Raw genomic sequence first — 26,660 nt, forward strand, 5'->3', positions numbered from 1 at the left:
GTATATATGGGTAAGGAAGGCCATTCGTCCTGTCCAGCTCAGCCTTACATAAAATGGTAGAGCTGTAGGTCACAGTGGTTAAATGTATTGCATGAATGTTGTGCTTTATTTGGTCGAGATTAGAAATTCCAGAGACAAAGGAACCAATTTTGGCCAGGCCTAAACTGTGGAGGCAATGACCTAGTGGTATTATTAGACTTGTTAATCTGGAGAACCAGGTAATGTTCTGGGGGCTTGGATTTGAATCCTGCCATAGCAGATGGTGGAATTTGAATTCAATATAAAGGATCTGGAAACAAAATTCTAATGATGACCATGAAGCCATTGTTGATTGTCAGAAAGGTTCACTAAAGTCCTTTAGGGAAGGACCAACCACCTAATGAAGGAGCAGCGCTTCGAAAGCCAGTGCTTTCGAACAAACCTGTTGGACTATAACCTGGTGCTGTGTGATTTTTACCTTTGTAAACCCCAGCCCAACACTGGCACCTCTATTATTTGGTGGCATTCCCAAAGTAAGATGGCTAGATTTGCTAAAGTCAGGAAACCCTGACATTAAAAAACATGCACAAGCTACCATATCAGTTTTAGTGATTCTTAAAATTATTATTTCATGAAGGTTGCTATCTGTGTGAAAGCTGCATGTCAGGCTACTAAATTCAGTGACCAAAAGTAAACAATTACTACATTTGTCAGTTTATAATCGATGAAAATCCATCTTGGGATACTCCCACCCTTCACTCTAGTCCCTCCTAACTCGACTGAATGCAGATAGTCTTGTTAATGTTCGCACTGGCTCCAAAGTACAATAGCTGAGCTGTTCAGTAAAATGACAACTTTATGGACCAAAATCGCTGGTAAAGTGTGGCCATAAACTCTTAGCTAGCATTCTTGTACTTGGGCTTGGAAACATGAAACACCAGCTGGCTCACCAGGGCTAGACAGGATTTGTCTGTGGGTAGCACTTACAACAGTGTAAGCCATTTTTGAGGATTTTAATTTAAACAACAAATGAAATTTCATCCCCTGATCCTTTTCATTAAACGCTGAGAAAGCATTTGTTAAATGTGTTTCCTTTCAGAGCTCATAATTATTATTTTTGGTTTAGGCACAGAGTGGTCGATTGCAAGTCTCTGTCTGTGATTTCCCATTCTTGGTGGAACTGTCTGAGAAAGCAGTAAGCAGAGTCTTATTACATTTCCACATGTGTTGAGGAGTAAAGGAACCATTTTAAACTGAGATTAGTAACCAAATGCCCCTGGCTATTTCGGTTCCAGTCTTGTATTAATGTAAACAAAAGCAGAAATTGCTGGAACAACTTGGGTCAGACAGCTTCTGTGGTGTTCTGGGGGGAATGCATTTTTGTCAGCATTGTAAAGGTTAGAGATTTTAGGTTTTAAGCGAATACTGGGATAGGAAAAGATGGGCAGAAAGAACAAAAGTGGAAGATCTGTGATCAGGTAGAAGATATGAGAGAGTGCAGAGCAAAAAGAGAGGGTGATAAATCAACAAAAAAATTGTGTAAGTGGGAAAATCTGAATTATTACCAAAAGCTTTGCCTGAAAATATGGGAACAAAAGTTATGATTTGAAATTATTGAAACGTGTTGAATCCAGAAAGCTGCAAAGTGTCGTCTGATTTGAATAATAAGGTGCTGTTCTGACTTGTATTGTACATGATCTTCACTGTGCCTCCACTTCTTGCCTTCAAACAACTGCCAAACCTTAAACAGACCATTGTTCGCAGCAAGCTACCCAGCTTTCAGGGCAGCATCGACCACACCACCACAGAACCCTGCCAATGCAACTTCTGCAGAACATGTCAGATCATCGACATGGATGCTACCATCAAACATGGGAACACCCCCCCCACCACCACCACCACCACGTACACGACTGGTACTCGTTACTCAGCTAATCTTATACATTGCAGGCAAGGATGCCAAGGCATGCTACATTGGTGAGACCATGCAGATGCTATGACAACCAATGAATGTACACTGCACAACGATCAACATGAAGGGAGGGTTCCCTTCCATTGGGGGAGCACTTTGGTGTTCTATGACATTCAGCCTCTGATCTTCAGATGAGGCTCCTCAAAGGCAGACTTTAAGATATGTGACATACAAAGCACTGAGCAGAGGCTGATAGCTAAGTTCCGTATCCATGAGGATGGCCTCAACCGTGATCTTGGGTTCATGTCACACTACAGGTAACCCCAGCACACTATATAGTTCCATACACACAGACGCACACTTACACAGACCCTCTCTCACACAAACACTATCGCATCCATTCTATGTCTCATATATACATGAGCATGCGTGCATACATTTGTGTCCTCTCAAATGCACGAGTGCACTCTCTTTCCCCCACCCTAAACACACACACATTATTTCATTCAAGATTCTTCTCTGTCAAAAAATTAAAAAGCTGAAGTCAGGTTTTAGAACATAGACAGATTTGAAGCAGGACCTCACACCTAAAGTGCATTGTCTAACTAAGATGTCAGCTCTTATATGTTGATAAAACCTTTGATTATTTAGGAACAAAGACTTGAATAGAAACTTGATTTTGCATTTTAATCAGCAGTCTACTTCCTAACTGACTAAAGGATTCAACAAGGACAGCTACTTTAAAATTTGTTAACTTTTTTACTTATAAATATTGTGTTTTTTTACCTCTTTATCATAACATGCCTGAGGAAGCAGCTGAGCTCTGAAAGCAGGCAATTTCAAATAAACCTGTTGAACTATAACCCGGTGTCGTTTGATTTTTGACCTTGTCCACCGAGTCTAACTCTGGCATTTCCACATGGTTGGAAGAGTGTCAGAGACCATGGTCAGCATTGGGGAGAGGTGAGATTTTTTTCCAATTCTGATGGAAGGTCACTGAACTGAAAGCACAACTCTTTACCCCTGATTTGCGAGAGCTCCAATGATTTGTCCTTTTAAAAGATTTCCATGTTCCTCAATAATTTTGTTTTTGCTTTTGGGTTGCTAGCAGTTTAGGAAAGGATCAAGTGTCACTTTTTAAATTTGCTTTAGTAACTTAATTGTAAATCATTAGTTATCAAGCCAATACATTGGTCATTTTCCTATTACACTTTGGTCTTTGAGGCTCAGTTTGAAGTACTGTTTCTTGATGTAAGAGTTTGGTAACATTGCCACTAGGATTTTGGATTTAAATTTGCCACATAAAACATCCAGTAGTGGTTGTCTGTGAACAATGTTATTTAGATTATGAGAAAACATGAGAATCCTACATGATGTACGTACCAAGACTTGATGCATACAATAAGACTGCTTTATTGATTTATATACCCACTGGAATTGTATCCTGGATAAGTGGCCATTATCTGTCAACACTTTCTTTGTATTTGACACAACATGGATGTTCGTGTTCATATAAAGGCAATAATTGAGTGCTAATTTGGTGCTATGTACTTCAATGTTTTCCCAAGTATTCTAGTTTTCAAGATAATGAGTGTTTCTTTTAAATTTGGATTGCAAAATATGGCTTTAGTATTAAAACAAAATCTGAAAATCTACATTTTAAAATAGTGCTAAAAATAGGTGGCAGGTGAGCCAGCATCTGGAAAGACTTTGAGGACACAAAGTTTTATGCTAGAAATGTAAAACCGTTGTCATTGAAAAAACATATTTAATAAATTATTGTGTTACTATCATGGCATTTCAGAAGGATACCCATTTAAGGGGGAACATTAAATCAGTATTCTTTTGGATTGTTCTGATGAGTGCAACACAAATATTTGACGAACTGTGTCCCTTTCCAGCAATACTCATGTTGTTCTCCACAATCAAATGACGATTTGTATAGCTAAACCATTCATTTCTACCTAGTGGGACCTATCACATTGGATAATGCCTTGTAACAGAAGTGGTTAATGTTTGTAGTCAGAACTACTTGTTTTATTTACCTTGAAGTCCACGCATGCATTTTAATACATACTATTGAATTCCCTACAATGGAGAGTGTAAATGTAAATATAAAAATAAGAATGGAATATAATTTAGACAATTTAGAATCACTGGCATCATGCTCTAGCTTAGAGTTTGAACATCACACATTGTGATGTCCTTTGATGCCTATACGTAATTGCACACTTTGAAATCTGCTAGGGAGGATGATTCAGGTCTCTGGTTGACACATGAGAGAAGACCCTGTTGTTTCAATGATCTGCCAGTGGAATTTATAAAATCAGCCCAGTATGTCTGTAGTCATGCTAGGTCTTCATCAGGCGCTGTGAACATAATTCAATTTTTCTGTATATTTCCTATTTCTAAGATTACTTTTCAAGTAGTTATTTAAACCTTTTGAATGTGTCTGGTTAAATGACTACGTATGGTAAAGTGTTCCACCTTTTGTAAAAGATTCTTCTATTTTCTTTCTTATGATTTACTGAAGTTGTCCTATAACTGATTTAGTAAGTGGAAATTATTTTTCACTGTACACAGTGAAGCTGTTTGAAATCTTGAAAGCCTCTAGTTGCAGTGGAAATTATTCCAATTTTTCAAGCTTTTCTTCATGACAACAACCTCTTTCCTGGAATGATTCCAAATATTTGCTCTACACTTTTTACAGCTCTGGTACTTATTTTTCTGTAATGGGTGGTCAGAACTGCATGCAATATTTTACCAGTGGCCTAAGGAATGTGTCACGTTCTTCTTTTTCTACTTCGTACCTCTGTTCATAACACCCAGCACCCCATTTAACCCTGCATTGCAAATAGAAACAGGGTGGAAGTGGCTACTGCGGATGCTGGAGATTAGAGTCAAGATTAGCGTGGTGCTGGAAAAGCACAACAGGCCAGGCAGCATCTGAGCAGCAGGAAAATTGAAGTTTCGGGCAAAAGCCTGATGACCTGCTGTGCTTTTCCATCACCACTGTAATCTTGACTGCAAATAGAAACAGTCAGTCATTTAAAAGATTTAAATATCTGTGCTCCTCTTCTCTCCATTCTACTCATTAGAGGTGTGTTAAACTTTCTTTAGTGGGTATTTTGCTGCAAAATGTATGCTTATCTGCATTTAGTCCTTTTTGCCAGCTATCTGCTTGCACTGTTATCTGCTGTTTTCTTGCAACTTCTTCCAATAATCTATTATTAATGATATCACATGATCTAAAACAAACTTTAATTATATACTGAATGTTACAATGCTGCTTTATGTGCGTATGATTTTGTTGGCATCTAAGGTTCTTAATTTTCAGGTTTTTTCTTGTATGTTTCTTCTTTGGATGTGGGCAGGCTGATCTCTGTCCATCTCTAACTGTCCACGAGAAAGTTGGGTGGGCTAAAATGGAGTCACATTGGAAAATAATTTGTGAAGCACTGTTGAAGTTCTTTCCTTCACTTCACATGTACGTAATCCAGCAAGATCACATCCTATTGTCTGTCATAGACTTCATCCTATATTGCATTCATTAACTGCGTTTGAATGCTTGAAATGCTGAGGGTAACTTTGGTGGTTTGACAGGAATACATTGACCCACAGATTTGGTGCTAAGAGAAGATAAACAATGGGACGATTAATGCTTCGAGTCACTTGAAGTTTAGGAAGTCTATCTAATTGATGTGCCTAACTGTATTTGCATTCATAAAAAAAATTATAATTACATGATTCCTGGTCAGAAACATTTTTTTCAGATACCCTTTGGCTATTAATTTTCAAACCTTTGTTTTTGACCACTTCAGTTCTGATTTCATTTCAATTTTTAGTATTTCTAATGTTTCAGTTTTTTCAGATTGTTAATCTGTTAATTTTAATTAAATTGGATTATCTGCACTTGTATCAAGAAAGGCTTAGAATGTAATGCGAAAGTCTGGTAGTCGACTTGTTTTTCTCTCTGTGCATAACAGGATGTTACCAAATTTGCTTTTTGTTTTGTTTGCTTCCCTCCCCCAGAAGCTAGAGAAGCATGCCCACTTCTTAAAGTAAGCCTCTAGTTCATACCACCAGACTGCCTGCTCATTTGACTTCCTTATAAACAATTATACAACATTTCCTTTACTCTTTTTATTACCATGTTCCTGCAAACAGTGGCTCAGACTTCAGATACAGTGCTGTAAAGTGAAAATGGTGACATTACTGTCTGCAGAGAGGTCTAGAGACCTGGCTTTTGCTATTTGCTCACATAGATTGGAAATGCTGTTTTTCACTTGCTGACTTGACCTATACGGACTTTGTCTTTGTTTGGTGACTATAAAATGAAGTTGACTGCCTGGCTCGTAGATGAAAGCTCAATCGCAAAATTGCTCCACTCATTGTTTTCTTGTACCTCGACCTCCTTTTCTCAACAAGTAACTTTTTTTTTACCTCTACCCTTACAGCCTCACCGCCAGATATGTGGATTTCATGGATGTCTTTCATTACTAAGATTAAGGCCGTTTGTTCAGTTATTTCTGCTACCATCTGGATTGCATTTAAAAATGTTTGAGGACCAATAACTAGTAAATAAGTGCTATAATTTATGGGCAATTCAGTGCTGATAATCAATTGTGCTAATTTGTACAGAACCTGATAGCATCACAACATCGTCAAATATTCCTGTTGTATTTTCAATTCCGATGGCTACAGAAACCTGGTATTTGAAATTCGCTTTTGACAAGCTATGACAGTGACTTCTATTTCACTGACTTCACTGTGAACTTGCTTTATGTAAGTTATACAAGTATAAAAGCAAAAAGAGCAATTACTGAAAATCTGAAATAGAAAATACCAAAGATTCTTCATGCATTAGTCATGGAGGAAGGGAGGAAGATTATCTATGGGATATGTCAGCAGAATTGTGCAAGTATAGTGAAAATGCAAATGAATGTATTGGATATGGATGGAGCATTTAGATGACATGTTCTAGTAGATCCTGGGAAGTTGAAAGTGCAATGGTTTTGCTAGTTGTGCAATGAGGACCACACTAAATTAAGAAAATACCAGCATGCTTGACTTTTGGGTATTATTTAAAGTTTGGCAACTTACCCCTTTGTGTCTTAGTTCAGTGAATTGCATTGTAGACAGACATATATTAACCTTGATCTTGTAGCTAAATAACTTAGTTTAATATCCTATCCAGATAGTTTATGATCTATTTGTTCCCATCATCCCTTGCTAACCCTTTTTCTCTTTTTCCTTTCAGATGCATGTTTCGTTTTCCCAGCACTGTGATAAAGATTACTTTTACATCGCTTTACAGTAAGCAGGAGGTGAAGGAGGAGCAACCACCATCTCCCATCCACCCACTCCGCCCACAGATCTCACCACTTAAAATTAACATTCCTGATCCTAATATTGAGCTGGTCAGTCCTATCCCCTCACCCACTGGTACTATCAGGTAGGAGCCAAACGCTGAAGATTTTATTTGTGTTGACTTCAATGAGAGTGTGCCACAGTGTGTTCCAATTGCTAGTCCTACAGCATGGAAGAGATTTGAATTTGGGGTATTAAGACCATGCCTGTGATCTGATTTTCAGAAGGTCTAATTTTCAGAATGGCCTAGTCATGTAACCGTACCAGAATTGTAGTTACAAAATTCTGTTAGTATCTTCCATGGCAGAGCATTGATTTTAGATTACATTACAGTGTGGAAACAGGCCCTTCGGCCCAACAAGTCCACACCGACCCGCCGAAGCGCAACCCACCCATACCCCTAACCTAACACTACGCGCAATTTAGTATGGCCAATTCACCTGACCTGCACATCTTTGGACTGTGGGAGGAAACCGGAGCACCCGGAGGAAACCCACGCAGACACGGGGAGAACGTGCAAACTCCACACAGTCAGTCGCCTGAGGCGGGAATTGAACCCTGGACTCTGGCGCTGTGAGGCAGCAGTGCTAACCATTGTGCCACCGTGCCGCCCACTGGATGGGATAAATGTGTATGTTGGTTCTCTATTAAAGTTAGAGGTTCTTATTCTGTCTAATTCTTTTAAAACAACATAAACTTGAGAACATTATAAATGAATGAACTATATGGTTTGGTTAATTTTAAGCAAGCGTTTTTGGAAAAGTGTAGAGGTGGTTATTTTGTCATGTTTCTTACTGTATGACTGAAACCCTTTCCTATTATGAGTAAGGATTAACTTGCATACCCACCTTTTTCATTAGCTCAGTGAAGAAGATAACTTTGGTACCACTCTGTATAATGTGTAGGTTGGGTGCGGACAAGCTTCAAAGGTTGATTCTTGGGGACGTTTTTACTCCCCAGTGGTGTTGGAGTTTTGGGTTGAGTTGTAAGGATTTCTCTTTCCTCAAAAGGATATTATCACAGTGAGAGTAAGGACTATAAAATAAACAGCCAACATAAAGAATGTTAATTTCAAATGGATTAAAAATAATTTGAAGTAAAAATAGACACCAAGAACATGAGGAAAAAAATGGAATTAAAATGGGAAGACAACTGACATAATTTTTGAAATTTTATTTTTAAGATGGTTGCAACAGAATGAGGCAGGTGCAGCAAATTGTACTTGAGAATAGAACAGAGAGTTAGATACAGACCCTGTTAAAATTAACGAGGAACCTTTTGTGAGTTACGTGTTCTCCTATAATGATGAGAATCTCAGGCAGAAATAGCTTACATATGTTTTTGCAGGGTTTAGGTTACAAAATTGGACCAATTTGATTTGATCAACTTTTAAAAAGCTAATTGAAGTGCAAAAGGCGCAATGGACATAAAAGAAGCTTTTTTAAATAGGTGGCTGAGGTGCAAAGAGAATTGTTAGCTCGTTAAAGTGGATAGAGCGACGGAAGGCATGCTGTGAGGCTTGAGTGAGTATAAAATAATTGGAGCATGCATTCTTGAAACACTTTCTTGAAAGATCTTCCATGATCTCCAAACTTGCAGTAATTTCAATGTTGGTAAATTTTATTGTTAGAGCTATGGGTGTATCTTGCTATTAACTATTGACTGTAAAGAAATGGTGAAAGTGCTGGCATTGACTATGGAAGCAGTGATTCCATAGTCAATGCCAGCACTTTCACCATTTCTTTACAGTAGTCAATGCCATTGATCAGGTAAGATTTGCAAAAGGGTGTTAATCTGAATAAGCTGACACATTTTTAAACTGTGCAGATCTATCTGATCAGATGTTGAGCACGCATTGACTCGGATAGAGTGATGGAAGTAGTTCAGCAACTTGGAGAAGTATAATTTTGGCCCAAGTTTCATAAAAAAATTAAGAATTTTGTACAAAGTAACTTCAGTTATACTAACTATATTGTTGGACTTTTTGATCAAATTGCGTTAGAATACAAGAATGTTCGTTTTTACCAATACTAAAATTTGTAGAGCCTAAAAATTCCTAATAATCACATAAGATTCAAGCATGTTAAATGCTGATTAGTAGTGTTTGTACCAGTCTTCCCCTCATTCCTGATTAAGGCCAAATTTTATGATCCAGTGTTAAATTGGGATTCGTCAGAGGTTGTTTTGTTAAATGGCTTAATTTTACGAAGACTTTGAAATTGTAAAGTGAAATATTGCCCTCCTATGGTAAATAGCTATGCTGCTTTGTTTAAGATTGAGTTGTCACATGTTATGGAAATTGCTATGGTTGTTAAGTGATATCAGTTACTAGTATGTTGTAACTTGTCTGCTCTAGTTTGCAGTAGTAGCCTCTGCGTGTGCTGGTTTTCTTTGTTTAGACCTTCATCTTAAGGTTTCCCTTAATATTTTGGGCTGGTAATACATATTTAAGGAGGCATAGTTTTCTGTACATATGCAAGTGAGGTATTCAATAATATAATATATAACATAAGAAACAAGCCATTTAGCCTGATTTGTGGTGTTATTTATATTTTGCGAGGGTTGTCTCTAATTCCAAAAACCTCACCTTTAGAGTTTCAGCCTATCTCTATTTCCCATTTCATGTGTTCTCTGGTTTCCTTTCAACAGTATCTAAGCTATTTGCCTCACCCACTTCCTGTGGTAACTGGTTTGACTCTGAATAAAGAGACTTTTCTTTATTTCTTTGTTAGGTTTATGAGTAACTATCATTTATTTATGGTTTGGGGTTTTGATTCTCTACAACTACTGTGCCTGGCCCCTTTCATAATTTTTAACAATGGCAAGTAATTTTCTGAAGAAATAAACTCCAACCTGTTCAATCTTTCTCGATACTTTTTAACGACTCTGCATTTTTGCAAGCTTTTTGTGCACTTTCACCAGTGATGCTATATCCTTTTTATAGTATTCTAGACCAGAAGTGTGTGTGTAGCTCAAAGTCCAGCTTGATTATAGTCTTGTACAAGTTTAACATAATTCTTATTCTGACAGGGATATGAGAAGCCTCTGAAATGCCATTAGATGAAAAGGACTAACTTAAGTTCTTCAGGAAATATTGCAATGATTTCCAAGAGGCAAAAAGTTGATGCAGTACCAGTTTACGATACAAGCATAATCACAAGACTAAGTATTTTCTTTGAAGACCTGAAACTGTGCAAATGCTTTTGATGCCCTTGCGCTTAAGCAAGGTCATAGTGCTTAGATCAGAGGTGCCAGCCTCTGTGCTATGGAGAAGTCAGCATTTTCCACTTTTTGATTTTATTTGTAATTACAAGGGAAAGAATTTAACAGCCCAATTCTATTAGTTATGATATTGATAAATGGTAATGTAATTTTAAATGATTTATTTTGCCCCACTCTCGTTTAAAGACCCTTTATTTTAAATAATCATCTATTGATATATTACAATCTAATACTTGGTCAGATTGTGTCACACAGTAACAACTGATCAAGGGCTCAGATAATGGTTAAATTCATTTAACTGAAGTAAGAGCGATACAACATCATGGTTCCAATGTGCTTGCTACTTAACAAAACACAACTGTGCATTTTTATCTGAATTCACAGGATGTGGATGATGTTGGCCAAACCAGAATGTATTACATATCCTTCTCAGTTGTAGAGGTTGTGGGTTTGGAGCATGCTGTTCAAGGAGCCTTGGCAAATTGCTGCAATTGTTGATCATATTATTCCACTGTGCCACACCATTTACCTTCACATGTCCTGACTGAAGTGTCATTCTCGGGTAAACAAAAAAAAAGCACATGCTATTACATATTTGTATAATTTGATTAAAATCTCAATATTAAAATCAAAGCTTTACCCTGATAACAATGGCCTATGCATACACAATTTCACAAAACCATGCTATTGAGCATGATACTCAAGTTAATGGTTGAGGTGTCAATCAAGGAAGCTTCAAGGATTCCTGTTTGGTATCAAGCTCTGAGTGTTGTTATAACTGCACTCATCCAGGAAAGTGTCGAGTATTTCATCACTCTGCTGAATTGTGCCTTGTAGATGATGGGCAGACTCTGGGAGTCAGTGGTGAGTTACTTGCCACAGGATTCCTCGCCTCTGATCTGCTGTTTCGGCTACATATTTATATGGCTGTTCCAGTTCAGTTTCTGGACGGGGCTGGCCTGTTTCTGTCCCATATATTGTGTGAAACATTGCAAGTAATTAAGAAAAATATCATTGGTAATTTTTGTGAAATAGTGAGAATATGGACCTTCACCAGGCTAAATGAGATTTTTTTTCCCAAGTTATACAGTTATTTAACAGCAGGTGTTTAATCTTTAATTTTCTTGAGAATGACTGACTTCAGTCAGGACATGTGAAGATAAATGGTATTCAATGGATGTTGTGTTTGCGTTATGAAATGGAAGCTGATTCTGTGGCCTTTGGGTACTTAAAAGGTGTTGGATTTTGTAATGGTTGGGAGCTTGGTAACAGCACCCTGCCTGATCATTGTTGCCAGCTATTAGAATTGAGCTGCTGATCTTTGATTCTATTCTTTGATACTCCTTGTGTTCTTTTTGCAAGAAATAGTTTGCTGCTGACTACTAATTTCAACATTTAAGCATTAGATATAAAATAAAATTGTGCACTGGCTTTGCCAATTTGTCCCAGTGAGCCCTATATAGGAGGGAAAATGATTGCATCTATTTATTTATAAGCATGTAATTCTAAACGAGCGGGCCTTGACACTCTAATATTTGTGCCTTTCATTTTCATCATGAATTTTCGTTTTACTAACATTGCATTCCACTTCCTAACAAAGTCTGCTGCTTTGTCCTGGTCTGTGGCACAGAATATATTTACTGAATCATTTCCACTGATGGATATTCCACTGACATGAAAGCAACCTACAAAGAAGAGTAATTTAAGACAATTTTTGTGATTGAAAGGCATGGGTTTTTGCTGGAGTTTGACAGAAGATGAGCTTTCTGTGCGGAAGGAACATTCTTAACTCTGGCAAGTAGAGAGGGAAAGGAAAGATTAAAAGTGTTATGGTGGGAATGGAGTATTATTTAAATAGTGTTGCAGCTTTCTGCAATTTTTCTCTAAGGAGCTTTGAGTTACTGTGCACGAACCACTACAACAGCTAATCAGTAAGGCTAATGCAATGCTGGCTCTTATTTCAAGGCGGTTAGACTATGAGATCAGGAAGTCTTAGGTGGAACCTTACAAAATTTTGGGGAGACCACATCTGGGATTCTGAGAGTAGTTTTGGTCCCTCATTTAAGGAAAGATATCATTTCATTGGAGGCAGTTCAGAGAAGGTTTATGAGGGTGATCCCTGGTATTGTCAGATTGTCCTACGAGCAAAGGCTAAACAGCTTGACACTACCCACTGGAGTTCAGAAGTGTAAGCGATCATCTCACCAAAACATCTCATTCTTAAGGGACTTGAGAGGATAAATGCTGAGAGGATGTTTCTCCTCGTGGGATAGTCCAGGGTAAGAGAGCATTGCCTCAGAATAAAGGGGCACCAATTTAAGACAGATGAGGAGGAATTATTTCTGAGGATTGAAGACTGCTTGCCATTTGTGAGGGCTGAGATAGATTTTTGATCAGTAGGGGAATCAAGGGTTACGGGAAAAGGGCTAGAAAGTGGACGTGTGAGGAGTGTCGGATCAGACATGATCCTATCGAATGACTGAGCAGGCCTGAGGGTCCCAATAGCCTACTCCTGTTCCAATCTGTAATTGTCTCATAGGGCGTAGATTTAAAGTGATAAGCAAAACAAGCAAGAGTATAGTGAGGAAAAGCTTTTCGCAGTGTGTAGTTAGGGTATGGGATGCACTGCCTGGAAATTTGGATGCAGATTCAGTTGAGGCATTGGATGATCACTTGGGTACAAATAATGTGCAAAGATATGGAGTAAAGGCAGTAGATTAGCACTGGGTAATGGTGTGTGTTTGATGAGTCAGTGCAGACATGAAGGGCAGAAGGGCCTCCTACATGGTGACAAATCTCAGATTCTGTAAAGATCGTTGTCATCGCCTCCATTCCCAAACTAATCCACCTGCAACATTTTGTCATCAAGTCTCCTTAAATTATTGTATCCCAAATTTCTTCCCAGTTTTCCTGCAATGACACATTTGAATTTGATTCAAAGACAAGAATCCACTTCAAAGATTGAATATTATCATAGGCTGCAAAAGGACTGTCCTTATTGGTTTATGTTGCTGGTACAGTGGTAGTATTGCTACCTCTGAGCCAGGAGATCTGGGTTCAAGTCCCACCTGCTCCAGAGATGTGTAAAAATATCTTTGAACAGGTTGAATAGAAAATATTATACTAGTTATCCAAATTCTTGTGTTCTCAGGTAGCTGTTAATGTAATAATTTGAACAAACTTTCTTTTTGCCAATTGCATTTTTCAAGGTCTGTTATACTTTGTATCTATATGGAAGATTACTGTATATGTCATTAATAGAAATGTGATTAAGTATGGTGAAACCTCATTGGATAAACATAAATAACCAGTATTTATTTTCAAAGGTTAAGCATTTCTGCAACATATATGCAGCAGACATAGTCAATGACTTGCTGTTAAAGGGAGCTACTTTGAGGGTGAACCATCCTGTGATGTTTTTGGCTAAGTTATTCTGAATCTTTGATGCCTTGCTAGTCAAGGAAGACTGGATTCTTAGACTACCTGATCTTCTGATGTCACCTCAACATATGCTGATTTGAATGGTCACATTTGGCACAGTGGCATAAAAGCAAGGCTGTTTAGGAGTTGGCATGTACTGTTGAACTAGTTTTTTGTCCATTTGTAGTGACAACCCTAGTTCCTTTTCACAATGTTATATTTGAAAGCCTGCAATACAGTGAAATAGTGTCAAAGCATAACAAAAACTAATAAAACTAACAGGGTTATGACAATGCCAACAATTCATTTGAATACCTTTTATAAGCTTGTTTGGTCAATGTAAGTGCAGTTTCTTGAGTTTGTTAATGAACAAGCCAATGATACAATCCTTAATCTATAGTTTCCTGTGAGCTGAGGCGCTTTGTTTGTTGGCCCGAGTGAGTTGAGTAGTGAAGTAACAGCACCTAATGCAAATGACTGTGTTTTTAAACTGTTGTGAAACTAAACGTCATGTCGTCAGATTAACCAAAAGGAAAAGCCATCAGCCTGATCCTGTGCTTACCTGAAATAAGAGCATGAATGCAAACTTTTAAAACATTTTTAAAAACCAGGAGCATGAACCTATTGCAATAAGCATACCACAGCTCCTCCTCTCTTTTGAAGAAATAACTGGCATGTATGGCTGGTCCAACCTGGTGGACTTAAGGGTGAAATATTCCAATACCAAAATTGCATTTAGTCTTTGTTATTTTTTGTATGTTTCAGATGGAAGTATAACATTGGCATATTAACAGACTTCCAATGCCCCAAAGTCTCAAATAATGATATTCTCGGACACTGTGCCTCTGAATGAAGCACTAAAACTTTTTTTTTAAAAAAAGCCAACATATCACAAAAAATAAGCAACACTTTCATGTATAAGCTTGGTCAGCAGATAGACTCAGACTTAGGTAGTTTTTGTGAACTTCACAAGAGAGTTAGGCCTAGGTTTTCCAACTAGTTACATGTTTCTCATCGTTGTTCCCCGTTTAATTAGTAGAACTGATGGCAAGGGAACAAATTTCAAAGCTTGCACATTTTCCTCTGTCAGTTGCAGTCAGAGTGGAAACTTAGCCCTTGAACTTGAGATAACTGTGGAGATTATGCGCAAGGTAAATAATTTAACATTTTTCTTCATCTGTTGAACCTACTCATAGAAACAAAACAAGTTGTTACAGAAACTGGAGGAAACCCTGAGGTCATATCTTCAAACCAGCTTAAAATTAGCAAGCTGAAACTTTGTCTTATCCTAAAAGTTCTGACAATACATTTAAATAAATCAGAACCAGTCTTCTCCAGGTAATGAAAAAGATATAGCCCACCATCTCATTTTCTTTCTTTGTCTGACCTCCTAAAGAAACAAGTAATTTCCCTTATTTAGAATTTTTGTGGCTGGAGTATCACTTGCAAAAGTTTCTCTTCTGACTCCTGCACAGTTAACTCTGGAATTGATCAAGGATGCATCTGTCATTGGCTCCCTCCATTTTGCTTTTGCTTGGTAACCCTTGGCAACCTTCTTAATTTTCACATCTGTGCAGACTACACCCTCCTTACCATTTGATTGCTTGTCCAAATTCTGTACTGAATTAGCAGAAATTAAATACTGAGATGGGAAGCTATTGATTTGAATCCTGGTGCCAAACTCTGTTCTGTAACTACCAGCTCCATCCCTCTCCGTGCCTGACTTCACCCCATCTCGGCTAATTCATACTTTTCTAATTTCTTCTCTTAATTATTCCAATGCATTCCTGGTTGGTCTGCCATATTGTATCAGTATAAATTATGAGCTCATAGAAAACACTGCTGAAATGCCTTAATTATTCTCCTCATTGTTTCTGAATTACCCTGTAGTCATGCCTCCCCTGCTGTCATCATAATCTCTTCTAGCCTCTCAACCCTCTGATATATCTGCATTCATCTAATTCTGACCTCTTGAGCAGCACCTTTTTTCATTTTTCTTCAGTTTCCTGGGCCTTATGCTTTAGAATTCATTCCCTGCCACTTGTTTCTCTTCTTGCAACATTTGTTAAAGCCTACCTCTTTGACCAAGCTTTTGGTCATCTGACCTGATATCTGCTTAGGTGGTTTGGTGTAAAATTTTGTTTTGTAATAGTATTGTAAGTACTTTAGAATGTTTGGTGATGTTAAAGATACAATAGACACAAGTTGATGTAAGTTTATAAGGAAAGCTAAAACACTGTCCATATCGATAAGTCGAATTTCCATGAGACAGTGGATACACACTTATTTTCTGAATCATGTGGAATTCAGATCGAAACAACAACTAAACCTAAAGAACTTCACAGTTGATATGATAGCTAAAGAAGATGGACTTATTGCTTAAGTGTGCAGTTCATCAGCCCTTCGTGCTGCAACACAAACCAGAAAATTAACATTTTCAGTGAAAATTCAGTTCAAAATAAAACTTTGCTTAAGATTTGCAACATAGGCTTGTTCAGAATCAAACACAGGGAATAGTTGCTTTGTAAACCCAATGAATCTTTAAAGGTATTTAGCATCTACAAAATTCAGTGGAATTACTTTCAATATCATATCCCTGCTAGTCATAGTCATACATTGACATTGAACATTTTGTATTGTAAACTTTCCGATTAAACACACTCAAAAGGAACTAGGGTTACTACCATAAATTGCCAGGGCAGTAATATTCTGGCCTGCATGTTGCAGGGGATGCATGAACAGGAGATCCCTGCAAAAGTGAAAAATGAATGTCACCTGCTGTGGGGTACATTAAAAGAACTGCGGATACTGAAAATCTGAAACAAAAATAGAAAATGCTGAAGAAAATCAGATCTGCCAGCACGAGTGGAGTGAGAAACCAAGTTAACATTTCGAATACAGTGACATTTTGCCTATGGCTGTCCTTGATCAATTACAGGAGCACAATTTTACCTTAAAATCAGCAACAATAATATGTATTTATATAGCTCCTTTGATGTAGTATAACATTCCAAAGCACTTAAGAGCCATGGACGTCAGAACAGAATAGACAAGATATTCAATCAGGCGACCAAAACCTTGGTCAATGGATAGGTTTTAAGAGTCTAACGGAAGAGGGAGAGGCTGAGAGATTTGGGGAGTGAATTCCAGAGTTTAGAACAGTTAAAAAGCCCAATTACTGATTGTATAATTAAAGTAGCTGTACCACAGTTTAGCATTAAGGGAATGCCAGGTTGGAGGGATTTGCAGTGTTTGAGGCTGAGACTGAAGATATATGCCAATGGATCTGTTAAGTTTCTTCTGATTATAGTTTCTGAAAGTCATTTCTGTGCATTTCAAAATTTTTAAGAAATTTTTAATGGGTTTGAAAGCTAAATATTTAGAACTCAAAAGTATGATGGACTGTTTGTGTCTTTCTAGGTTTGCCTCTTTTTCTTGAGGCTGGTGGCTTATGGAACATTTTGCTGGGCAGATTTTGGTGTATATGAGGCTGGTGGCTTTCTGTGTGCAGCTGAGGTTATTTTGGTATATGGGTGGTTGCTCTCCACAACAGATGTGCTTTTCCACATTGTTTCTGAAATTCAAATATATTGTTAAATTGATGCATTGAGAAAATAATATTTGTCTTTTGGAAATGAACTAATTACAATAGTGCCAAATCTACTGTTCCATTCAGGATTTACTTTTGAATATCATTGAAGTTTTATTTAGACAGGATATTAAAACCCATGCTTTTGTTTAGAATGTTATTTTAGTTTTACAGATTGACACACACAGTGTAAACAAATTGTACCATTCAGCTTTGTATTGTCTCTTCATTTACACCCTCTATGAGGGGTTGAAGCAACAAACGCGTTCAGTGCTTTATCTTCCCCTTGCAGTGCCTCCTGCGTAATTTTCCCTTATATGGTTTACGCTTTGATTGCTGCTTCACTATTGGTTATCCTGCTTTAGTTAATAAACACATTCAAGTTCCTTTTTCAGTGCCCTTTGCCCATCCCCCTTCGGGGCTGAGAGACTATATAAAACATACGCACCAAAAACAAATAACCATACCCTTTTGACCTCGTAGTGCAGCTCAAAATCAGCAGATCTCCGTAATGTTTTGTCCATATTGGAAATTCAGACTGCAAATTTCCCCAGGTTGCCACTTTAAGAAATGGATAGTTTTCCATTATATCCTTTAACCACTGTCAGTATAATTCTATTGACCTGAATCTAATCAAAATAATACAACTGCATGATTGCTTTGTTCTCCAAATTACATGGAATAGAGTTTATCTAAAGTTCATTTTTTTGTGCAGGAGTATTTCCTCGAGGCTCCAATTGTTTGTTTATAATAAATTGTGTTATTTTCTTCTTTCACCTTAGTTTGTACAACCCAGTAGTAGATAAGTTAGAAAGCAGTTTCTTAAAACATTTTTCCAGTTGTTCGAAAAGCTGGTTGTTGATGTTGAAAGAAATAATCAAAGCAGTGTAGAATTTTTAAAAACGGTTTAACCCTTGGGTGAAGCTTCCCTCCAGTTTGACATTGAAGTACCCTGTAGTGCGTTCATTGAAACCCTAAGCTCTGACTTATTTTCCCCCCTGCAGCCACTCCAACTGTCTACTTCTCATTCTTTTCAAATACTTATTTTTGCCCAAGTTTTGTTTGCTTGTCCTAATATCTCCTTGTGTGGCTTGAGAGAATTTGGAAAGGCTGTTTGGATAATTTAAAGTTAGTTTGAGTTTGCTCAATTAAATGTATCAAATTAACCATCTCCTTTTAAAGTGTTTAATTGCTTGAAGTTCAACAGAAGATATACCATTAGATAACTTTAGGACAATGTGTTAATGAAAAATGTAAAATTTCATTAAGTACAAGCAAACAAAACATTACACTCATCTAATAACCATGAACTATTTAATTGAGCCATAAATGCAAATGTTATGTTTAACAAACACAAGACAGAAATTAACTGAATATCCATAACCTGGTTTACAGAGGAGAAATCTATTTCTTTGTTGAGACAAAACACCTCTAATTAAGGGGAGGCAATGGCCTAGTGATATTATCGCTGGACTGTTAATCCAGAGACCGAGGTCATGCCCCCGGGGACCTGGGTTTGAATCTCGCCATGGCAAATAGTGGAATTTGAATTCAACAAAAGTCTGGAATTAAGAGTCTGATGATGACCATGAAACCATTGTCGATTGTTGGAAAAAACCTAGCTGGTTCACTAATGTCCCTTAGGGAAGGAAATTGCCATCCTTACCTCGTCTGGCCTACGTGTGACTCCAGACCCACAGCAATGTGGTTGAATCTTAACTGTCCTCTGGGCAATTAGGGATGGACAATAAATGTTGGCCCAGCCAGCGACATCCTCATCCCATAGATGAATAAAAGAAAGTTTATTGGGAGTGACAGAAATCTAACTTGCCGACAGAGATATCTGCCCCTGCAAACTAGACTAATTTAGATCAATCTAAATCCTGCTTGAGGCAGGAATACATTCTGACTGCCTGAGAATAAATTATACTCGAAATAATGATTCCCTGAGCCATCCTTTTATATGACTAATTTCCCTTTAAGTAAATGATGTTATTGAAATCTAATTTGTTAATGACATTATAATTGTCAATTTAATTAATCTGTCTATATGCACATATTGCCGTATACATTTCAAGACAGTGGAATGTCAGGGTATTTACTGTAACATTAATGACTAAAACTGGAAACCCTTGTAGCGCATTGGAGAAACTCGACATTTTAAATATAGGACTAAAGTCTAGAACCCAAGTTTGCTTACACTGTGTCAAGATTTGTCTGATAGCACTTCTGAAGGAATTTTTGTCATTTACAATGAGAGGTGGAGGCTAACATTGTGTATCTTTTTTGGGAGGGTTATGGCCTACTTTATGCTGTTCTAAAAAAAATTGGATTTGTGTTTTGAACATTCTAGCACCTGTCCTATGCAGATTGCCATGAAATAACATGTTAGAGGATTTGAAATTAAAAAGTGAGAAAAAGTAAAAAAAATCTCTATTTTTAATTGTGACCTTTTTGACAAACATGGCCTGAGTGCTTTTAGTCTATTTTATTCTTTTCTCTGCTTTTTGCCTTTGCCGTCCTTTTTTGTCATAACCTCTATTTTTCTACATTGGATCTCAATTTTCTGCCATCACATATGTTATCACTTTAAGTTTTACATTCGATTAAACTTGCTGCATTTAGATAGCATCTTTATTGTAGTAAAATATCCCAATAGAATCCCAATATCGTTTATCAACAAAATTTGACATAAAGCCACAAGTTTTTAGAAGTGGATTAAAATCTTAGTCAAGGTGGTAGGTTTTTAAGGCCCATCTTACAAGAGAAGGAAATGGCAGAAGTGTCCAGGAAGGAGATTTTAGTGTTCAGGATACAGGCAACTGAAATGGGACCACCAGTGGTGGTGTGGGGATATTAAAACAATTATATGAAAGGTGGCCAAATTGGAGGAATGCAGAGTTCTTTGGAAAAAGAGGCGGTTGAAGATAAGGAGGGGTATGACCATGGGTGATTTGAAAATTTGGATGCAAATTTGATGATCAGGGCTTTTTCAATTTGGGATCCAACACAGATTAGTATGTACGGTTGATTAGTGAATGGAAATTGCTGTGTTGGTTTTGAATGAGTAACAAAGGATGAAAGATGGGATGTCACCTGTGGGGTAAATGGACACACTTGATCTTCAGATTTATTTGGAAAAGTGAACCTTTTATTGCAAATGCTGGAAAACTGAAATAAAAACGGAAAGTGCTGGAGAAACTTGGTCTGGCAGCATCTGTGGAGAGAGAAACAGTTCATATTTCAAATCCTAATATTATTAATAATATTATACTTTATTTTAATTCCTGAAAGAAAATAAGCTTTTACTCTTCTTCAGAACTCCAGAAACTTCAGAATTTCTGTATGTTGATCAGATTAATAATAATACAGACCATGTTAGAGTAAAAGCTGATTTTCTTTCAGCATTATAATGTCAGATAAAAATATTCACAGATGAATCATGAAACTAATGAGCTCATTTAGTTTGAAATCATTCACCTTGCTCGCTCGAGCTCACTCTCTCTCTCTCTCTCTCTCTCTCTCACTCTGTCTATCCACTAGGTTTTTCTCTGAGCACTCCTGTCTTGGGCTCCCCCTTCGTCCCCTCTTTTAAGATGCACCTCAAAACCTATCTCTTTGGCCAAGATTTTGATCATCTCCATTAAGATGCCCTTATGTTGCTCAGTGACCAATTTTGTTTGATAAAACACTGAAGTATGTTATATTATGTTAGGTGCTATGTAAAAGCAAGTAGTTGCTGTTCAGGTTTAGAATTCTAAGAATCTAGTGACATGGAAAGCACTTTATCTGCAGTCTTATTCTTGTGGAGTTGTGAGTCTTGCTATTATGACCAGAATTACACCGTTAAATTTTCTTAATTGTTTTGTGGTTGATTTCGTTGGTTGCATGAATATAGGTGTAATATTTCTTTTTGTAGTAAGGTTGTTTGTTGTGTAGATTTATTCTGATTACTGGAAACTGCTGAGACATTGATTATAATAAAGCATTTCAAGGGTCTGTTTCCAATCTACCAAAGTACATACCTCAGTAAAGCTCCACCAGTCATGTGTACGTTTCAGAATGTTTGTATCCCTGGCGATTATACATGGCTGAGACTTTGTCTTGTATATGTTAAGTTTTTGCCTAGTTGTGTTTCAAGCTCATGTTGGTTATTTTGAGTCTTTCGGGTGACCTTTACAATCTTCTGTTTCTCTGCTGGGAGCTTCGGATTGTTGACAGGCTTTTGAGTTACTTATATGTTCTTTCAGGTAGGGTAGATTGCAAATGTATCCTTTAAATTTGCAGATGACAGCAGCTCTGAAACTAAAGTGATTTTAGGCAAATATTTATTTGCAGAGGGATGCAAGATGATAATAGGTTCCTGTGTTGGTGGCATTCCAGTGTGTGAAACGATTCTACACTTTTTTTTCAAATTACAAGTAGACCTGCAGAAAATTGTCACCATTAAGAATTTCCTCTGGTGTAATCAAAAGTGGGAGCAGAGGTTGCAACTGTACTCCGAATATCAAAATAATATTTATATTTCATCTAGTGCCTGTCTGCCTGAAGTGATTCATGAATGTGACTTGCTTCTGGAGTGTAGCTACAATAATGTAGGCAAAGGCAGTGGCAGTATGCATATTGTGCTCAGGAATGTTTCACATAGCAATGAGATGAATGGCCACTTAATCTGTTTTGTTAAAGGTGGATTATTGGTGATGATGCCAGGAGTAACAGCAAATGAGTAGCAGCTTTGACTATATCCTTATGAATAAATGATATTGTGGTCTAGCTGCAGTGTTCATTGCTGACCTATGTTGTCATATGTAGCAGAAGTAGTCATGATTAAAATCAAATTACTTAGAACTTGTAGCACTGAATCAGTTCATTTGACCCAAAAGGTCCATGGTGGTGTCTATGTTCTTCAAGGTCTCCTCCAACTCTACCGTATCTTGCAGGATCTGCATATCCTTCTCGTCCTTCCTCTGATGTACTTTTAGCTAATTTCCCTATAAAATCTGTGTGTACTATTAGTATTAACTACCTATCCTTATGACAGTAAGTTCCATATTATCACCGCTGTTGAGTAAAGATGTTTCTTTTGATTTCGCTATTGAATATTTTGGTGACTGAGTTGTACTTATTACTCCTGGTTTTGCATTTTCTAACTAGTGGAAATATCTTTACAACTATTGTACTGGACCCATTCATATATTTGAAGGCCTCTATTATGCCAAGCTCAACTTTTTGTAAAGGAAAGAACCCCTGCCTGTTGATTTTATTCCTGGTAGTTGTCCCCTTGCTGTTTTGCTATCTTTGTAAATACTTTTTGCACTTTGCCAAAGCATATTAAGTGTATCTTGCAAGGCAACTGGGTTCATGGCCAAGTTGGGAGAATCAGGTGAGGGCACCCGTCGCCTCTTTTTGGCAATTCCATCTGTATCTTGTTTTACATGGGCACTTGACAAGTAAGTGGTGGACCTTCCCTCGAGATTAAGGACTTGGAGCAGAAGGTAATCTGAGACTGGCAGCTCTGTTGAACTGTCACCAGGAAGGCAGAGATCTGATACCCACCATCATCTAAGTCTAATAAGAAAAACAGGCAGAGCCAGATTAGTAAACACAGTAAGACTGGTGGTCTGAAGTGTGTTTACCTTAATGCAAGGAGTATAACTGGTAAGACAGATGAACTTAGTTTCACAGGCGAATCCAGTTTCTATGATGTTTTAACCATTACAGAAAGTTGATTGAGGGAAGCGCAGTTCAATGTTCCAGGGTTTAGATGTTTCAGGTGTGATAGAGAAGGGTGTAAAATGGATGGCTAGATTTACCTGCATTTGGAAAAGAGTGGACTCTTAGTGATAGACAGCATGGTTTTGTGCGGAGGATGTCTTACCTCAAACTTTAAGTTTTTTTGAGCAAATGACAAAGGTGATTGAGGATAGGGCAATGGATGTTGTCTACATCATCTTTACAGAAACGTTTGACGAGGTGTCTCATGATAGTCTGATCCAGAGAATTAAATCATAGTGCATCCACAATGAGTTGGTAAGTTGGATACAAAATTAACTTAGTTATAGAAGATCGAGGGTAATTGTGGAAGGTATTTTTCTGACTGGAGATCCGTGTCCAATGGTTCTGCAATGATCAGTGCTGGACCTCTGTTGTTTGTAATGTATATAAATGATTTGGATGAAAATGTAGAAGATTAGTAAGTTTGCAGATGACATGAAAATTAGTGGAAGTTATGGATAGTGAGGAACGATCTCGAAGGATATAGCAGAATAATGATCACGTGGAAAGCTGGGCAGAGAAATGGCAGATGGAGTTTAATCCAGTGAAGTGATGCATTTGGAAGGTCCAAAGCAAGAGTTGGAGCCTTGATGTGTAGAGGCTGCAAGTCCATAGCTCCCTGAAAGTGGAATAGGTGGTAAAGAAAGTGCACTGCGTGCTTGCCTTCGTTGATTGGGACGTTGAGTATAACAGTGGTAAGTTATTTTGTTGCTGTTAGGCCACTTTTGGAGTATTGTGAGAGTTCTGGTTGTTGCGTTATAAGAAGGAGGTGGGGGCTTTAGAGAGGGTACAAAAGAGGCTTCATAGAGTTAGAGTCCTTCCGCAGGGAGGCAGGCCCTTTAGCCCAAACTGATCTGTGCCAATCAAAATACCCATCCATGCCAATCTCATTTCCCTGCACTTGGCCCATATCCTTCTAAACCTTCCCTATACATGGATTTGTCCAAATGTCTTTTAAATGTTGTTAATGTAACTGCCTCAACCACTTCCACTCACCGCTCATTCCATATGTGTACCACCTTCTGTGTTTGTTTTTTTTTAAATGTTGCCCCTCAGGTTCCCTTTTATTCTTTTCCCAACTATCCTTAAACTGATGCCCTCTAGTCCTCAATTCCCCAACTCTGGGGAAAAAGACTGAGTGCATTCACCCTATCCATGCCTTTCCTGATCTTATACATTTATATAAGATCTCCAACGCTTTAAAGAAAAAATGTCCTAGCTTGCCCAACCTCCCTCTCTAACTCAGACAGTTGAGTCCTGGCAACATCCTTGTAAATTTCTTCTGCACTCTTTCCAGTTTACTAACTTCCTTCCTACAGCAAGGTGACCAAAACTGAACACAATGTTCCCAAGTATGGCCTCACCAACATCCTGTATAACTGCAACGCAAGTTGCCAACTTCTATGTTCAATGCCCTGACTGATGAAGGCCAGTGTGCCTACAGCCAGCTTCACTGCTCTGTCTACCTGTGACTCCACTTCCACAGAACTGTGCATCAAACTCCAACGTCCTTTGGTTCCACTACACTCCTTAAGGTCCTACCATTCGCCATGAAATGCCTACCTTGATTTGACTTTACAAAATGCCTACCTTGATTTGACTTTACAAAATGCAAGACCTCCCGCTTATCTATACTAAATTCCATTTGCCATTTCTTGGCCCTCTTCCCCAGCTGATCAAGGTCTTGCCTCACTTTCTGAACCTTCCTCACTGTCCACGATACTGCTGATTTTAGTGTCATCTGCAAACTTTTTTTAATGTATATATTTATTGAAAACATTTTCACTCTTTTACAAAAAACAAACCAAAACAGTTACAAACGTACAGAAAAGTAGAAATAATATTGTACTATTGTTACAATAACATTGACAATGAACTGACTGCTATTCTTCAAGATAAAATTGTCTCATATTTACTTAACCCAAATTAGCATAAACTTAAATAAAATAGCATTAAATTAAATTACAATCCACTAATACTAAATTACACTACACTGTACTATATTACATTACTCCACTCCCCGCACCTCCATCATGTTATTCTACCCATATTTACTAGGGTCCCCATATTTACTACCATTTACAGCCCTTGTGGCTATATAAAGCCCCTAATCAGTACCGCTGACAGATCCATGTCTATGTAATTTAGAAAGGTCCGCCATGTCTTATAAAATTGCTCTGTTCCGTGGCACACCATACTTTTGAGGGAAATCTTGATTACCCCCAGGTAATCTTGAGGGACTTGCTCCATCACAAGTCTGTGCCACCCTGCAAGACCTGGAGGCTTTTGTGATATCCAATTCATTAGGATGTTCTTCCTTGCACAGTGTGTAAGAATATTGAATAACCTCTTCCCGTGCTCACCCAAAGAAGGAAGATTCAGTAGTCCCAAAGGAAGGACACCAGATCCTCCCTAACTTCCATTCCCAGGATCCTCTCCAGTTCATTCACTGTGCGGATCTTGTAACAGGACCAAAAATAATGTGTAAAGGTGCCAATACTGTTGTTACATTTGGGACATTTCAGGGAGGATCCTTTCTTAAACTTTGCTAACTTCTCTGGCGCCATGTGGGTCCTGTGGAGGATCTTCAATTGCATCGTTTGTGCTTTTTTGCATATTGAAATTTTCATTACATTCCCCCATTTATCCTCCCATGTTTCCGATGAGATTTCTTCCTTTAATTCCTGACTCCAAATCGCTCCATATCTCCCAAGGCATTCCTTCTCTGCAGATGATATACGGCACTAACTGAGAGAACCCCCCCCACATCGGAGCACTCTTCATTCTATACAGACTTGTTGGACTGGACAAAGAGCATGGTCGTCTTTTGTATATCATCGCTAACATAGAACATAGAACATAGAAGAATACAGCGCAGTACAGGCCCTTTGGCCCTCGATGTTGCGCCAATCCAAGCCCACCTAACCTACACTAGCCCACTATCCTCCATATGCCTATCCAATGCACGTTTAAATGCCCATAATGAAGGAGAGTCCACCACTGCTACTGGCAGGGCATTCCATGAACTCACGACTCGCTGAGTAAAGAATCTACCCCTAACACCCCCCCTTTACCTACCACCCCTTAATTTAAAGCTATGCCCCCTCATAATAGCTGATTCCATATGTGGAAAAAGGTTCTCACGGTCAACCCTATCTAAACCCCTAATCATCAAGTCACCCCTAAACCTTCTTTTCTCCAATGAAAACAGCCCCAAGTGCCTCAACCTTTCCTCATACGATCTTCCTACCATACCAGGCAACATCCTGGTAAACCTCCTCTGCACCCATTCCAGTGCCTCCACATCCTTCCTATAATATGGCGACCAAAACTGCACACAATACTCCAGATGAGGCTGCACCAGAGTCTTATAAAACTGCAACATGACCTCAG

At 38.1% G+C, this 26,660-nt stretch overlaps 1 protein-coding gene across 3 annotated transcripts in view; it reads left to right on the plus strand.

Annotated features, from left to right (window-relative positions):
- foxk1 (forkhead box K1) overlaps window positions 1–26,660 on the plus strand; it is a 123,390-nt gene that overhangs the window by 39,819 nt on the left and 56,911 nt on the right. For 2 of the 3 annotated variants that reach the window (XM_043711909.1, XM_043711910.1), the window contains exon 2: window positions 7,152–7,346. The exons of the other annotated variant lie outside the window; for it this stretch is intronic. In XM_043711909.1, coding sequence (XP_043567844.1) covers window positions 7,152–7,346 — 195 coding nt within the window. The remainder of the gene's footprint in view (window positions 1–7,151; window positions 7,347–26,660) is intronic. 3 annotated transcript variants of the gene reach the window in all.

This window comes from Chiloscyllium plagiosum, chromosome 21 (assembly GCF_004010195.1).
Source record: "Chiloscyllium plagiosum isolate BGI_BamShark_2017 chromosome 21, ASM401019v2, whole genome shotgun sequence".
Taxonomy (NCBI): domain Eukaryota; kingdom Metazoa; phylum Chordata; class Chondrichthyes; order Orectolobiformes; family Hemiscylliidae; genus Chiloscyllium; species Chiloscyllium plagiosum.